At 41.5% G+C, this 17,823-nt stretch overlaps 1 protein-coding gene across 3 annotated transcripts; it reads left to right on the top strand.

The window, feature by feature from the left end:
* The first annotated feature begins 1,997 nt into the window (after positions 1 to 1,997).
* LOC110908054 (7-deoxyloganetin glucosyltransferase) lies at positions 1,998 to 17,531 on the top strand. 3 transcript variants are annotated; one of them, XM_035982760.1, is made up of 4 exons: positions 1,998 to 2,054; positions 2,464 to 2,517; positions 3,360 to 3,888; positions 16,500 to 17,531. In XM_035982760.1, the coding sequence occupies exons 3-4, from the start codon at positions 3,384 to 3,386 to the stop codon at positions 17,438 to 17,440; spliced, it is 1,446 nt and encodes a 481-aa protein (XP_035838653.1). In that variant the 5' UTR covers positions 1,998 to 2,054; positions 2,464 to 2,517; positions 3,360 to 3,383; the 3' UTR covers positions 17,441 to 17,531. The 3 variants fall into 3 exon arrangements, 2 of the variants coding, with proteins under 2 accessions (XP_035838653.1, XP_022008651.1); XM_022152959.2 differs by lacking the exon at positions 1,998 to 2,054 and adding an exon at positions 2,139 to 2,320; XR_004878674.1 differs by lacking the exons at positions 1,998 to 2,054; positions 16,500 to 17,531 and adding exons at positions 2,140 to 2,320; positions 6,993 to 7,341.
* The last annotated feature ends 292 nt before the right edge of the window (positions 17,532 to 17,823 follow it).

A 17,823-nucleotide genomic window follows, 5' to 3' on the forward strand; every position in this document is an offset into this window, starting at 1 on the left:
AGGTCGGCTATTTATAGCCAAAATTTGGCCTTGCTTACGGACCGTAAGCCTGATCCCTTACGGTCCGTAAGGGATACCTAAATGTCCTAGACTTGCCATGCACGGGAGTAGCTTGGATGAATCAAAATATTTGGCCAATCAGAACAATCCATCGTTTATTTTAGATAACTATTCAACTAGGGTTTGCCCCCCTCGAGTTTTAGGGGCCCTGATCCTGATTCCAATTATTCTGAAAATTTTAGGGCTAGTGCAAAATTACTTGGGTGTCTCAATTAGGGTTTTCTTATTGACTAATTATTGTCCTAATTATTGATTTTAGTGGCAGTTGTTACACTTTGCGGCATACCTAACATGGCTCGTCAACTGGGAACAAAGGAATCATCAGTCGGTATCTAAGGATAGCACGATATTCCGCAGCCGACATGTGTTGCCCCAAACCTTCAATAGGTGCGACAGACAGAAAATCCTGAGCATGTGGGGCACGTAGACATTCAAACACTGCTCTTTTCCGAGGGGATAAAACAAACTTCTCTTCAAACCTCTTGACAATTTCTCCATATAAGGCATTCGCCAGAATTTTCTGGGATTTAGGAGGGGCAGTGTCTTTAATGTAGAAACCGCCAATATCAAGGTCGGGAAGAGAACTATGCAAAAGGTCCAACATACTCCTGTAATCGGAGTCTAAAACATCCCCACCACATTCTCGGAGTATGTGGTCTTTTAAACCCCAAGATTGGGCCCTTGAAGCCACGAAAGCATATGAAGAGGCATCCTCGCCCGTACAATTCCCTAAGCCTCCGAACCGGGTCGGGAGAGAAGCCAACCTCCACTGGAGATCTCCAAAAAAGGCATCCCCACAAACAACAATATCCTCTAGTGTTCCCCGGAGGCCTTCATCAAAAACAGAGACAGCTCCCCCGACCAAAGAAGGTTGACACGTTCGAAGATCAAACAATAATTTAGCAACACCCATACAAGAACGAAGCAAGAGGAGCTCGCTTTGAGGGTCCCGTAGGCGTTTAAGGCACCTCATCATCTCGACTGCATAGTTCGCTCTTTTAAGAGCCATACTACTAATAAACTCTGCATCACGATTAACGACACCCCCCAGGAGTTTCACACCCAGCACCGGCCTCCCAATCCCTCGAGGAAATAAGCCCTCCTGAACTTTTACACCATTGCAGGTTGGCCAGAAAACTTCAATTTTCTTTATATTAAGTTGAAGCCCTAAGGAAGGACCCTCCGATCTGATGATATCTAAAGCATTAGCCACTTGGGTGGCATTTCCAATAAGCGTTCCGTCATCTAGGTACCAGGCGTGAAATAGAAGTTTGCAGCGATCCCTTATTCGGTGAACAAGGGGGTGTAGAACAAGGGCAAAAAGAAGGGGCCCCAAGGGGTCCCCCTGCTGAACGCCAGTAGTAGACCAAATAAACTCATCCCCCACGTATAATATAGCTGGTTGACCATATAAAAAATCAACCCACGTAGAAATAGAAGGACACCTTTTCCTTACCTCGTACAGTAGGCTGTCCTATCAACCAAATTAAAAGCGTTCGAAAAATCAACAGTAAGCATAGCAAGAGACCCATCTTGGTGGTCCTATTATTATATATTAAGTTATTTAAAATCATTTTTAGGACGGAGTGACTATCCTTTTCACGACATTTTTATTTATGTTTTGATATTCGGCATCTGTTTGCCGTTATTGACACTCATTTTGCAGGCATTGGGTCTCCGCCGCCACGCGCAGAGGAAAATCAACTAGTTGGTATTGATAAATTTATTGATCACACTAAATATATATGTATATTAACGTTGAGTTAATATTTTGTAAATGTAATTGTAATTTAGTATTATTATATTATAATGTATAGTAAGTCAAGATATGTATGAAGAATATATGCTGGCAAGTTGTTAGACACGTTGCACTGTAAAACAATGGCCACCTATAAGCTGTAAATGATTGGAGGACACCTCTTGGTCATTTGATCTTTAAACTAGCACCTCTCAGTTTTGCTGCCAGGTGTAAAATCATCAAAGCCTTCTTATCGGTATTGTATTGGTCAACCTTATTAACTTTACTTTTGAGCTAAGTAGTACAGGCCTATATACAGGTTCTTTAATTAAGCATAGAGTTTTGAACTACAGAATGGATAAAGAAATTTGTTAGACAGAGAAAATACATATAATAGTGGCGATAAATTATTATAGCGAGGAGTATGATTGATTTACCGTAGTTGGGTTGATTAGTAGCAGTAAATATTCGGTAGTCGTCATGAACCCAGATCTCAAGTAATCAATTTATCAAAACTGAAAGGTAAGTTACTTACCCGTCTATAGTAGTGGTACTGGTAGTGATAGTGGTAGTGGTAGACAGTAGGCAGTAGGCAGCAGTAGTAGTATAAATACTGTTAAGTTTAGCATGAGTACAAGATATTAAATATATAATATTGGTTACAGGAGATAAAAAGCATTTCACAAAGGATTTACAAGTGGTTTTCACTAGACGTCCAGGTGAGTTCATACGACTCCCCTGACATCATTTAAAGTGCTACCAGTTATATGCTATGTGTGAATTATTGTTGGTGTAAATGTTGTGATTTTATATAATAAATTATACAATGATGTTAGTTGTAAAAAGGGGAGAAAAGAGTTGATGCCATGGAATTCACATGTAAGTTGTTAAAATAACCGTCGGGTAATCAGTCGTTATGTTACCATTGGTTAACCAGTCGTTTAACCACCTTTGAGTGGTCAGTCGTTATATCACTGTCCGGTGAACAGTTGTTAAAAATTGCAGTCAATTATAAAATTTCCATAGGTGGAATATGGTTGGGTGGATAAGCTGTGATCCAGAAAACATTATAGTCGATTTATGAACTCACTTAGCATTGGCGAATAGCTGTTTAAATAATGTTTGGGTTGAGGGAGTCGAGTCGAGTCTCGGTTGGTTTAAGGAACAAACATATGTTTATAACCCACTTTTAATGTATAAATTATGGGTTATATAGATAAGTTGTTCTGATGTAAACTTACTCAACTTATCAAATAAATATATAACGTAAATTTTAAAGATGGTTGTTTTATAACATTATTTAATTATGAATGCTTTCGCTCTTGTTTGAAAAAAAAAATCTGGGACCGGTTTTGATAGAAAATAATATAAAAAGATGTATAAAAATACGGGTGTTAAGGGGGGATGGTGGTGGCCTGATGGTTGGTTCGTGGTTTGCGAAGCACAGGTCTACTAAGCATGGTCTTATTATCCATTCATTTGTATGGACACAAATTAAGTCAAAAGTTATAAGTATAACCGTCTACTAAATGTTGTATTTCATTATTATTAATATTAATAGGTAGAGAAGAGGGAGAGGGGTTCCATGGGTTCTAATCAAAAGCAGCCACATGCATTGGTCATATCATTCCCAGCACAAGGACATATTAATCCTATGCTAAAACTTGCCAAAATCCTACATTCCAAAGGCTTTCTTATCACCTTCGTCAACACCGAGTTTAACCACCAGCGCCTCCTTAGATCGCTGGGCTCTAACGTCATATGCGGCCTCCCTTCCTTCTGCTTCGAAACCATTCCGGATGGCCTCCCTTTGCCAGAGAGCCTTGATGACACTCAAGATATTCCATCCCTATGCAGGTCTATCGAGGAAACTTGTTTGGGTCCGTTTAAAAGTCTCATTGCCAAAGTCGGTGCTTCCTATACACCAGTGACTTGCATAGTCGCTGACGCGATGATGAGCTTCACCATGGATGCCGCTAGGGAATTGGATGTCCCCGAGATACTCGTATGGACCAGTGGAGCTGGTTCAATGATATGTATCTATGATCAGTTTCCTTATCTATTAAAGAAAGGTTTGATGCCACTCAAAGGTAATTCTATACTCCCTATCATTTTCTAGATATTTTCTTTAGATAATTAAGTTTGACAAGAATAAATTTGGATAAGAGACATAGTTGTACGTCTCTCTCCCATTTATTTACTTACTTTACTATGTAATTGTATAACACTAAAAGTATGATTCAGAATAAATTATACAAGAACTTTTTTAATAAGCAATCACTAATAGTTCGAATGACAAAAAGACAAGTAACTAGTAACAACCAAACTGAGTTCTATAGGATATAATACCTACCTTTAGATGTATGTTTCCATCTAATTATATTAAGTGTCGGTGCTGTACCAAACCAAATAGATACATACCAAAGCCCCACTATGTAGCGTGGGTATTTTTACTAGTTGCCCATGTATGTGTGTGTCATTATTAAGTTATATTTTAATGACTTATACATAATATATTTTAAGAAATTAAATTATCTAAGAGCCTTGTTATAGTAACACAAATAATACGTCTTAAAGTCACTGATTTGTAGTAGCCGTCAATAATCTATTATAGTTTTTTTATATATCCATGAACTTCTTTCTTATAAGAATTTCTGCTTTATAATGTTGCCCAGAATCTTGATAACGAACAATGAACAACACAATGAACGAATAAACATAAACTAACCTTGATTGAATGAATACAAATCGTGAATATGTACAAGTGAATGAATGTGAGAGTGTGTAAGTTACAAATGAATCAATCTATTCTATTTATAGTTTCCTACGGGTACGAGTGAATAGACGTGTCTCTTCGTGAAAAGTCATGTCTCTTGGATGTGTGGTTGAGATTGGAACTTGAAAAGGTGTGTTGATTCTCGTCCGCATGATCAACAGTTGCGTCCTTTCCTTGTTGCCTTGATACTGGTTCGGAAATGGTGTGTGTAGGAGACACATCCATTCGGTTATTGAGGGAAGTTTCAAACTTCCATCTTGTCAACTTTGGTCCTTCAACTTTGTAACCGCCACTTACTAATAAATCTAAACTATCTATCTAACTATTAACTAATTACATAATAAACCCTAATACTTATAGGATGTGAAGAGATTATGATTTCATTCACCCCCCTAATCTCGAACATCCTTATGTTGCGCCTTGATCTTTCTCCATGTCTTGCTTGCCATTATGTGCTTGTTGAAGTAGATCATTGCAGTCTTCTTTGATTGCCATTAGGAGAGTTGCTTCCTCGTCTTCCTGCACCAGATTTGTTTCTTCTTCTCTTTGATTTGACTCAGGACAATCTGAGGCATAATGACCAAACTTTTGGCAATTGTAGCATTTTATCTTGCTTAAATCCTTCCCAAACTTCCTTTGGTTGCTTCTACTCTTGTAAGCATCATGTGATGAGTCTTCATCATCATCTTTGTGACAACTCGACCTTTTGACTCGTATTTAATGCACGTTGACTTTGACCATTGACCTTGACTGTTTGACTTGCTTGACTTGTAATATGGATAATGTGCACTTGATGTAATATGAATGGTATTGGTATGAACTTGTTTAGAAAACTTAGACTTAAACTGTTAGAAACCATTAAGGATCCATATGTGTTTTGCCGTACAACACCTCGACGAATCAGATTATGATTCGCCAAGAACCATTCGACGAAACAGGTAACCTGTTTCGCCAATCCTGTTTCGCCGGCCCAATCAGTTTCGCCAAGCCCAGTTCGGCCCAGTTAACCTTAAACGCGTATAGGTTATACGTAACCTCTTCATTTGTCACACTTTTAGCAAAACAGAAACCCTAAGAACTCCTTTGCTCTGTGACGGCGATCTCGCATACCCGAAGCCTAGAATCGACTTAGTTGCTTCCTTGATTCTTTCGGTTAGTCGTTTACGTGTTCATGATTTCTTGATTTATGTTATATCTATGCTTGATTTCCTGGATCATATGTGAATATATGCTTATGGTAATCCCGTACTCGCAACGCATGATTTATCGGTTACAATCTATGAATATGCATATTGTTAATGATGAATTAGATTACATGATGTTCAGGAGCAATATCTAAATGTTGTTTATGTTACGGTAATCGGTTTGTGATACGTAAGTTAGGATTCATGTTAGATGATATGTGCCTTGATGTAATTGGTATGATCAACGGTTACTGAATGATGATGATTGCATGATTTTCTTATGATGATATTCGGCTGTAGATGATTAGGGTTTCCTGTTGCTGCGTAACTGATAAAATTAATTGACGTAACTGACTGTTTGACGGAATGGAATGAGTGTTTCGCCAAGAGCATTTGACGAGACAGCTAGACTGTTTCGCCAAAGGACAGTCAACGAAATAGAACCCTAATTCGCCAAAGAATGTTCGACGAAACAGAATTTAGATTCGCCAAAGGGTAGTTGACGAAACACATTGTGTTTCGTCAACCAGTGTTTCGCCAAATAATCTGTTTCGCCAACCTGAATAACCTGCACAGTAAACTGATGTAGTTTTGATAAGTGTTAACTTAGTTAGCTAACTGATGTTAAACAATATGCATGACTTATGTGATGTTGACTGGTGATGTGTACTACCTGATGATCATTGATTATGTTTATACGTGAACTGTATGAATTCAAACTGATTGTGTACGTACATACTCTAGGACGTGATTGATTTACTTTGAGCACATACTTAGCATACCGAGCAAACCCAAGGTGAGTTCACACAGCCAAGGCATGGGTTCCCGGGTGGGGAATGGGATTTGATAGATTGTTATGCACACTCAGATGGTAGAACTTAACGAATACGAACCTACTAGACTAGTAACACTCATTGAACTGATCTTCGCACACCTGCCACGGGTTGGCCGCGATACTATGACATCTTCGCATACCTGCCTTTGGAAGGCCGCGAACTAAACTTACTAACCTTCGCACACCTGCCTGGGAGGCCGCGATACAAATTAATCTAGTCTAGAATACTTGGGAAGAACATCCCCTAATATCTTCGCACACCTGCCTGGGAGGCCGCGATGGAAATATGAAACATGATATAAACGAACGAACTTACTATTACTCATACCATATTATTACTGTACTGTTAACTGTGAACTCGCTCAACTAGTTGTTGACTCTCTGCTGCATGCCTTGCAGGACCTTAGGTACTTATGGAGCTTGCACTGGAGAAGCGGGTCGTTGTGGGCAAGGATCGGGGTTTTACGTTGAACTATTATGACATTTAAAACTATTAACTAGTGTTGGATTATTTACTATGCTTCCGCTACACTTTGAAACTATGGTTATGTTTGAAACCCCTATCGTATTGGATGTATGGTTTACATTTATTTTATTTGATATTAATTACATGTTCAATATGATTGGTGGCTTGATCCCGGTCAGTCACGCTCCCAAGCGGTGGTACTCCGCGTGTGGATTTTGGGGGTGTGACAGATTGGTATCAGAGCCATTGGTTATAGAGAACTTGGTTTTAATATGGGAAAACGTTTTTATTAAAACCAGACTATAACCAGAACAGTGCTCTCAACGATCCACAACGACGCTTCGCTCCACGTGCAAGACTCGACATCCTAGGAAGGTTTATGTTTATTACCTGATTGCTAGAACTGTTTAGAACTTTGCTCGTAGTATGCTTACCCTACTATTGCTCGCTATCTGTTACTGCTTGAGAACACTTATGTGCTTACACTCTTCTGTCATCGCACTATTCGCGAACCTTTCTCACTTATGTTGCCTTTGATGTGAAGATCAATGGCCGCACGAATTAACATGACTCAAGCCCAGCTAGAGGCTCTCGTTGCTGCGGCAGTTGCAGCCGCTCAAGCAGGTAGTATACCCTGCAGTATAGACTCATACTAGGGTCTTTAGATCCTACATTAACTCCCGTATTTAACTTCGTCCTATTCGTACAATAGGTCAACACGCGCAGCAGCCTGTCTGCACATTCAAGAACTTTATGGACTGTCGTCCAAATTCTTTCAGTGGCACCGAGGGGGCAGTGGGACTCCTCCATTGGTTTGAAAAGCTAGAGTCAGTATTCAAAATGTGCGAGTGCCCTGAGGCTCGCAAGGTCAAGTATGCAACTGGCACCTTGGAGGGAATAGCGCTAACCTGGTGGAACGCGCAGGTGCAAATTCTGGGGTTGGCAGCTGCTAACGCCACACCCTGGAACGATTTTAAGGAACTTATCAAGAGAGAGTATTGCACGCGTGAAGATATTCACAAACTGGAAGACGAGCTGTATAACCTGAAAATGGTTGGATCAGAGATTGAAGCGTATACTAAACGGTCAAATGAGCTGGCCGTGTTGTGCCCAACTATGGTGGACCCTCCATACAAGCGTATTGAGTTATATCTCAAGGGTTTGGCACCGGAAATCCAGAGCCACGTAACATCGGCTAATCTCGACGACATCCAGGCTATTCAACGCCTCGCTCATCGCATCACCGACCAGGCAGTGGACCAGAATAAACTGCCTAAGCGTGTCAACGCTACTGCTACAGTTACTACTTCAGCCACTCCAGCTGCTACTACTTCTGCCACAACCAGCGAGAACAAAAGAAAGTGGGATGGGGATTCCAGCAAGGGATCAGTTTCGGTTCAGTCCCAAACTCAGCAGCGTCGCACCAACGATTACCAGAGTCCGAGTCAGCAATCATCGGGCAACCAGGGGCAGAGTGGTTATAGGGGAACTCACCCGTGGTGTAACAGGTGCAACAAACACCACAGTGGAAGATGTCGCAGGGAACGTTGTCAAAGATGCCACAAGCCGGGCCATGAGGCTAAAGATTGTAGAAGCTCGCGACCAGCAAACCAAAACCAGCAACTCCCACCGCTAGCTCCACAGAACCAGCAGCAGCAGCCACAGCGTGGAAACCGGGGATGTTTCCAGTGTGGGGCTGAAGGCCACTACAAACGCGATTGCCCACAGTTGAACCAGAATCGCAACAACAACAACAACCAGGGCAACGGGAATAACAACAATAACAACAACGGGGGAAACAACAACAACAATGGCAACGAAGCTCGGGGTCGTGCTTTTGTGCTAGGTCGGGGTGACGCAGTGAATGATCCCAACGTGGTTATGGGTAAGTTTCTTCTCGACGATATTTACGTTACTGTCTTATTTGATTCGGGTGCTGATACAAGTTATATGTCATTGAAAATGAGTAAATTGTTAAAACGTACACCAACACCCCTAAACACTAAACACGTCGTAGAACTGGCAAATGGTAAAAGTGTAGAAGCGGCACATGTGATCAAGGGCTGTAACATCGTTCTAGCTGGTCAGACTTTCTCGATTGATCTTATACCCATAGTCTTGGGTAGCTTCGACGTCGTTATCGGTATGGATTGGTTATCCCAACATCGCGCAAAGATTTTATGCAAGGAGAAGGTTATTCGTATTCCTTGCTCTAGTCAGGAACCTCTCGAAGTTCAAGGCGACAAGAGTGGTGCTGTGGTTGGCATCATCTCTTTCCTAAAGGCGCAGAAATGTTTACGAAAGGGACACACTGCCATTCTGGCACTTGTCACTGACGCATCAGCAAAGGAAAAGAAGCTGGAGGATATCCCAGTTGTATGTGACTTTCCTCAGGTGTTTCCTGAAGATTTACCTGGTTTACCGCCTCATCGTCAAGTCGAGTTTCAGATTGAGTAAGCTCCTGGAGCAGCACCAATAGCCCGCGCACCGTATCGTTTAGCTCCAACTGAACTGGAAGAACTGTCGAAGCAGCTACAAGAACTCTTGGAAAAGGGTTTTATTCGTCCAAGCTCATCGCCTTGGGGAGCTCCGGTACTTTTCGTGAAGAAGAAAGATGGTACTTTCAGGATGTGCATCGACTACCGTGAACTGAACAAGGTGACGGTGAAGAACCGTTATCCTCTCCCGCGTATAGACGATTTATTCGATCAGTTGCAAGGGTCGAGTTACTACTCGAAGATAGACTTAAGGTCAGGGTATCATCAGCTGAGAGTCCGGGATGAGGACGTCTCCAAAACCGCATTCAGAACTCGCTACGGTCACTACGAGTTTCTCGTCATGCCATTCGGGTTAACGAACGCGCCTGCCGTATTCATGGATCTTATGAACAGGGTGTGTAAACCCTATCTTGACAAGTTCGTCATTGTTTTCATCGACGACATTTTGATTTACTCCAAGAATCAGGAGGAGCACGAGCAGCATCTTCGTCTTATTTTGGAACTCCTTCGGAAGGAACAGCTGTACGCCAAGTTTTCCAAATGCGACTTCTGGCTTCGTGAAATCCACTTTTTAGGCCATGTGGTGAACAGGGATGGGATTCATGTCGATCCATCCAAAGTAGATTCGATCAGGAACTGGCCTGCACCGCGTACACCAACGGAAATACGCCAATTCTTGGGTTTGGCGGGTTACTACAGACGGTTTATCAAAGACTTTTCGAAGATCGCTCAACCGCTTACACTGCTGACACAGAAGGGTGTCACCTATCGCTGGGGAGAGTCCCAGGAAACCGCTTTTCAGTACTTAAAGGATAGGCTTTGCAGTGCGCCTATTCTCTCGTTGCCAGAGGGCACGGAAGATTTCGTGGTTTATTGTGACGCATCAATATAGGGTCTTGGTTGCGTATTGATGCAGCGGGATAAAGTGATTGCCTACGCCTCTCGTCAACTCAAGGTTCACGAACGGAACTACACGACGCACGATTTAGAGCTGGGAGCTGTAGTTTTCGCGCTTAAGATATGGCGACACTACCTGCACCGTACCAGGTGCACAATTTACACCGATCACAGGAGTCTCGAGCATATTCTTAAGCAAAAGGATTTGAACATGCGTCAACGGAGATGGGTTGAACTACTGAACGACTACGAATGCGCCATCAAGTACCATCCAGGCAAGGCCAATGTTGTGGCTGACGCCCTTAGTCGGAAAGACACTCTACCTAGACGCGTACGAGCTTTGCAGCTCACTATTCAGTCTAGTCTTCCTGCACAGATACGAGATGCTCAGGTGGAAGCATTGAAACCGGAAAATGTAAAGGCTGAAGCCTTACGTGGTTCGAGGCAACAAATGGAACAAAAGGAAGACGGCGCCTACTATGTAACGGGGCGTATTTGGGTCCCACTGTATGGCGGTCTACGCGAACTTGTGATGGACGAAGCACACAAGTCTCGCTACTCGGTACATCCAGGGTCGGACAAAATGTACCACGACATCAGAACTACTTATTGGTGGCCAAGCATGAAGGCCCACATCGCCACCTACGTCGGCAAGTGTTTGACATGTGCAAGGGTCAAAGTGGAATATCAGAAACCAGCAGGTCTACTTCAGCAACCCAAGATACCGCAATGGAAATGGGAAGAAATTTCCATGGATTTCGTTACAGGCTTACCTAGATCCCAGCGTGGGAATGATACCATATGGGTGATCGTGGATCGACTCACCAAGTCTGCACACTTTCTGGCGATAAAGGAAACGGATAAGTTCTCCACTCTCGCAGACGTTTACCTTAAGGAAGTTGTTTCAAGGCACGGGGTGCCCATCTCCATCATTTCAGATCGCGATGCACGATTCACGTCAGAGCTATGGCAAGCGATGCACAAATCTTTCGGCTCAAAGTTAGACATGAGCACGGCATATCACCCTCAGACGGATGGGCAGTCTGAGTGAACGATCCAAACTCTTGAAGACATGCTCCGGGCATGTGTTATCGATTTCGGCAACGGCTGGGAAAAGCACCTCCCTTTGGTGGAGTTTTCGTACAATAACAGTTATCACACCAGCATTCAAGCCGCTCCATTCGAGGCATTGTACGGGCGTAAATGCCGATCACCTCTCTGTTGGGCAGAGGTGGGGGATAGTCAGATTACGGGTCCAGAGATTGTAGTGGACGCCACAGAAAAGATTGCACAGATACGACAACGTATGGCGGCAGCACGTGACCGTCAGAAAGCCTACGCGGATAAGCGTAAAAGGCCTTTGGAATTTCAGGTCGGGGACCGGGTATTGTTGAAAGTTTCACCCTGGAAGGGTGTGGTACGTTTTGGCAAACGGGGGAAATTAAATCCACGATATGTCGGACCATTCGAGATCATTGAGAAAATCGGCAAAGTAGCCTACAGATTGAACTTACCAGCTGAACTCGGGGCAGTTCACAATGTCTTTCATGTATCGAACTTAAAGAAATGCTTATCAGATGAAACTCTCATAATTCCTTTTAAAGAACTCACTATCGACGAGCGGTTGCAGTTCGTCGAGGAACCTGTTGAAATTACGGACCGGGATGTGAAGGTCCTCAAACACAAGAGAATCCCTCTTGTTCGAGTTCGTTGGAACTCCCGACGTGGCCCAGAGTACACCTGGGAACGCGAAGACCAAATGAAAGAAAAGTATCCCCAGTTATTCGGAACCAATACAACCACTGCTGAGGCTGAAGCTACTACCACGGAATTTCGGGGCGAAATTCCAGATCAACGGGGGGAGGATGTGACACCCCAGGAAAACCAGTGAACGATGCAACCTACCTAGCTTCCTCAGTAAGTACTTACCAAATTTCGGGACGAAATTTCTTTCAAGTTGGGGATAATGTGACAACTCGACCTTTTGACTCGTATTTAATGCACGTTGACTTTGACCATTGACCTTGACTGTTTGACTTGCTTGACTTGTAATATGGATAATGTGCACTTGATGTAATATGAATGGTATTGGTATGAACTTGTTTAGAAAACTTAGACTTAAACTGTTAGAAACCATTAAGGATCCATATGTGTTTTGCCGTACAACACCTCGACGAATCAGATTATGATTCGCCAAGAACCATTCGACGAAACAGGTAACCTGTTTCGCCAATCCTGTTTCGCCGGCCCAATCAGTTTCGCCAAGCCCAGTTCGGCCCAGTTAACCTTAAACGCGTATAGGTTATACGTAACCTCTTCATTTGTCACACTTTTAGCAAAACAGAAACCCTAAGAACTCCTTTGCTCTGTGACGGCGATCTCGCATACCCGAAGCCTAGAATCGACTTAGTTGCTTCCTTGATTCTTTCGGTTAGTCGTTTACGTGTTCATGATTTCTTGATTTATGTTATATCTATGCTTGATTTCCTGGATCATATGTGAATATATGCTTATGGTAATCCCGTACTCGCAACGCATGATTTATCGGTTACAATCTATGAATATGCATATTGTTAATGATGAATTAGATTACATGATGTTCAGGAGCAATATCTAAATGTTGTTTGTGTTACGGTAATCGGTTTGTGATACGTAAGTTAGGATTCATGTTAGATGATATGTGCCTTGATGTAATTGGTATGATCAACGGTTACTGAATGATGATGATTGCATGATTTTCTTATGATGATATTCGGCTGTAGATGATTAGGGTTTCCTGTTGCTGCGTAACTGATAAAATTAATTGACGTAACTGACTGTTTGACGGAATGGAATGAGTGTTTCGCCAAGAGCATTTGATGAGACAGCTAGACTATTTCGCCAAAGGACAGTCAACGAAATAGAACCCTAATTCGCCAAAGAATGTTCGACGAAACAGAATTTAGATTCGCCAAAGGGTAGTTGACGAAACACATTGTGTTTCGTCAACCAGTGTTTCGCCAAATAATCTGTTTCGCCAACCTGAATAACCTGCACAGTAAACTGATGTAGTTTTGATAAGTGTTAACTTAGTTAGCTAACTGATGTTAAACAATATGCATGACTTATGTGATGTTGACTGGTGATGTGTACTACCTGATGATCATTGATTATGTTTATACGTGAACTGTATGAATTCAAACTGATTGTGTACGTACATACTCTAGGACGTGATTGATTTACTTTGAGCACATACTTAGCATACCGAGCAAACCCAAGGTGAGTTCACACAGCCAAGGCATGGGTTCCCGGGTGGGGAATGGGATTTGATAGATTGTTATGCACACTCAGATGGTAGAACTTAACGAATACGAACCTACTAGACTAGTAACACTCATTGAACTGATCTTCGCACACCTGCCACGGGTTGGCCGCGATACTATGACATCTTCGCACACCTGCCTTTGGAAGGCCGCGAACTAAACTTACTAACCTTCGCACACCTGCCTGGGAGGCCGCGATACAAATTAATCTAGTCTAGAATACTTGGGAAGAACATCCCCTAATATCTTCGCACACCTGCCTGGGAGGCCGCGATGGAAATATGAAACATGATATAAACGAACGAACTTACTATTACTCATACCATATTATTACTGTACTGTTAACTGTGAACTCGCTCAACTAGTTGTTGACTCTCTGCTGCATGCCTTGCAGGACCTTAGGTACTTATGGAGCTTGCACTGGAGAAGCGGGTCGTTGTGGGCAAGGATCGGGGTTTTACGTTGAACTATTATGACATTTAAAACTATTAACTAGTGTTGGATTATTTACTATGCTTCCGCTACACTTTGAAACTATGGTTATGTTTGAAACCCCTATCGTATTGGATGTATGGTTTACATTTATTTTATTTGATATTAATTACATGTTCAATATGATTGGTGGCTTGATCCCGGTCAGTCACGCTCCCAAGCTGTGGTACTCCGCGTGTGGATTTTGGGGGTGTGACAATCTTCTTGTTTGAACTTTCCATCACGCCATTTGTCTTGCGATGAGTTGAACCTTCCTTGTCCATTCTTCCCAAAACGCCTTCCACGACCATAGTTCTTGTCGCGTCGTGTATACATAAGTTTCTCTTGATTATATACCGGGTTTTCATCCACCAAACCGGTCCTTTCTTCATAGGCTTTCAATCTTCCAATTGTCTCGTCTAGCGTCGTTGTTTCCAAATCAGCGAATTGTTCAATGGTTGCAACAATTTGAACGAACCTTTTTGGTACAGAACTCAGAAGTTTCCGTACTAAAGTCGGTTGATCAAAAGTTGATCCAAGACCACTTGCCCTCGTGACAATGCTATTTAGTCTTGCAGTGAACGAATCGATAGTGTCTTCCTCCTTCATTTTTAACATCTCAAACTCTGTTTTGAGCGTTTGAAGACGTGCCTTTTGCACTCGATCTGCACCGACGTGTCTAGTCTTTAATGCATCCCAAATTTCTTTTGCACTCTTGCAACTTGCAACTTGTATTATCATATCTTCCGGTAGTGCTTGAAATAAATAAGCGGTCGCCATCATATCCTTCTTTTCATCCGCTTGCGTATTTTCTTTTGGTTCTATCATTTCCCATAAACCGTTTGCCCTCAAAATGGTTTTTATACGGATTGCCCATACCGTATAATTTGTAGACTTTAAAATAGGACACTGAAACTGGGAGAACGAACTACCCTCTCTAATTACTACCGCGTTTGACGGAGAGGCTCCTCCTGAATCCGCCATAATTTCTTTTCAACAACTTTCACTTTCTAAACTTTGGTTTTCTCCTAAAACCGAAGTCTATGATTCCAAAAAAATTCACACTAACTTTCTAACGGAATCAAAACAATTTCTAAACCTTATATAAATTCCAGAAAAATAGAACGTAGAACCTGGAATTTGCGAACCGACCGACTTCTCTTATCGTGATTCTCCGCACGGTTTTCTGACTTTTCTTAACAACCCTCTTGGCTGCGTTTTTTTTTCTTCCTTCTTGATTCGCGATTCTCTAAACACAAACCAAAATCAGCCCCAAACCCGCTTGATTTACGACTAAACTTCTCAAACGAACACCCTCTTGATGCTTTGATATCACAAAACTTCTCAGATTTTGTGTCTTTTGCAAATTTCAAACAACCCAAACTTCTCAGATTTGCGATTGCTTCTTCAAACCGGAATACAAAGTTCTCAGATTTGCTTCCGTCTTCTTAACCCGAACCGTAGCCTCTTGCTTTGATTTGAATTAACAAAAAAACTCAGAATCTGAACACCCTCAGTGATGATCAGATAAAAATCGAACACCCTCCTGATGAACGATTAACGAACGAACAACAATCGTACCCGCTTGATGCGATTGATGTTAAAACTTAACAAAGAACAACCCAATCAACGCCTCCTGCGTGATCAGAATTGTTAGGGGAATTCAACCACTCGCCTGATGATTGTTTTCCGAAACGAATTTGAGCCCTAGGCTCTGATACCACTGTTGCCCAGAATCTTGATAACGAACAATGAACAACACAATGAACGAATAAACATAAACTAACCTTGATTGAATGAATACAAATCGTGAATATGTACAAGTGAATGAATGTGAGAGTGTGTAAGTTACAAATGAATCAATCTATTCTATTTATAGTTTCCTACGGGTACGAGTGAATAGACGTGTCTCTTCGTGAAAAGTCATGTCTCTTGGATGTGTGGTTGAGATTGGAACTTGAAAAGGTGTGTTGATTCTCGTCCGCATGATCAACAGTTGCGTCCTTTCCTTGTTGCCTTGATACTGGTTCGGAAATGGTGTGTGTAGGAGACACATCCATTCGGTTATTGAGGGAAGTTTCAAACTTCCATCTTGTCAACTTTGGTCCTTCAACTTTGTAACCGCCACTTACTAATAAATCTAAACTATCTATCTAACTATTAACTAATTACATAATAAACCCTAATACTTATAGGATGTGAAGAGATTATGATTTCATATAAAACATAACATGGAAACTAATTTCATGATTTTTTTCTCTTTGTTCCACAGATTCCAGTTTTCTAACAAATGGGTATCTGGATACTATCATAGATTGTATACCATGTTGCTTATCCGGAATGCGCCTGAGAGATATTCCACCATGCATTAGAATGATCAATCCTGGTGACGACTATATGGTTAAATTTATATGTTTACAAGTAGAGAGAGCAAAAACATCTTCTGCCATCATTTTTAACACGTTTGACGAGCTAGATCGTGACATTTTGGACACAATTTCTGCAACATATCCTCCATGTTATGGAGTTGGTCCATTTAACTTACTGGAGAAGACGATTGTTGATGAATCTCTGGCATCCATCCAATCAAACCTTTGGAAAGAAGATCAAGGATGTTTAAAATGGCTAGACTTGAAAACATCATCATCGGTCATTTATGTCAACTTTGGTAGCATCGCCGTGATGACATCTCAACAACTAATTGAGTTTGCTTGGGGTCTTGCGAAAAGTGGCCATTCGTTCTTGTGGATTATACGTCCTGACCTTGTTATTGGCGAGTCTGCTGTTCTTCCCTGTGACTTTGCAACGGAAACTAGAGAAAGAGGGTATTTTGCTAGTTGGTGTCCACAAGAACAAGTTCTAAATCACCCTTCAGTAGGAGGGTTTTTAACGCACAGTGGATGGAACTCGACGATTGAAAGCATTTCTAGTGGAGTGCCAATGATTTGTTGGCCGGTTTTCGCTGAACAACAAACGAATTGTTGGTCGAGTTGCAACAAATGGGGTGTTGGAATGGCGATAGACAATAACGTGAAGAGTGATGAAGTTGCTAAGCTTGTGATTGAGTTGTTGAATGGAGAAAAGGGAAAGGAAATGAGGAAGAAAGCAATTGAATGGAAGAAGAAGGCTGAGGAGTCATGTGTTGTTCCGTCTGGATCATCCATAGCTAACCTCAATAAAGTTATTCATCTACTACAAACATCTTCAAAGTAGTTTATAATCTAAGATGTAGATAATTAATTGTTAAGAATTATCATACATAAATATCTTTATATATGAATAATAGTTTGCCTGTATTTTATTATTCGTAAGAAATGTGAAATTTAATTCTTAATACGTGCATCAAAAAATGTAAGATGACACTAAACATACAAAATTCAGATATTGAGATTCGATATTCATCAGTTATAGCTAACATCTTCTCTAAAGAAATATGAATGAATCTTGATTTTACATGGTTTACTTGGTAAATATATATAACTTACAGAAAAAATAAGAAAAAATGAAGCCCTAAACAAAGCCATTTGGGCTTAACATTTTGGACCAACTCGCCTTTGGATTTTTTTCATAACTAGTTATAAAAACCGTCGTCGCGT

The sequence above is a fragment of the Helianthus annuus genome, chromosome 14, assembly GCF_002127325.2.
Source record: "Helianthus annuus cultivar XRQ/B chromosome 14, HanXRQr2.0-SUNRISE, whole genome shotgun sequence".
NCBI lineage: Eukaryota > Viridiplantae > Streptophyta > Magnoliopsida > Asterales > Asteraceae > Helianthus > Helianthus annuus.

What these genes read in the sequence shown, in the direction of transcription:
- LOC110908054 (XM_035982760.1), top strand. Translation starts at nt 3,384, where the DNA reads ATGGGTTCTAATCAAAAGCAGCCACATGCATTGGTCATATCATTCCCA. An exon ending in AGGTTTGATGCCACTCAAAG is followed by an intron (nt 3,889 to 16,499) that starts GTAATTCTATAC and finishes TTTGTTCCACAG; the next exon opens with ATTCCAGTTTTCTAACAAAT.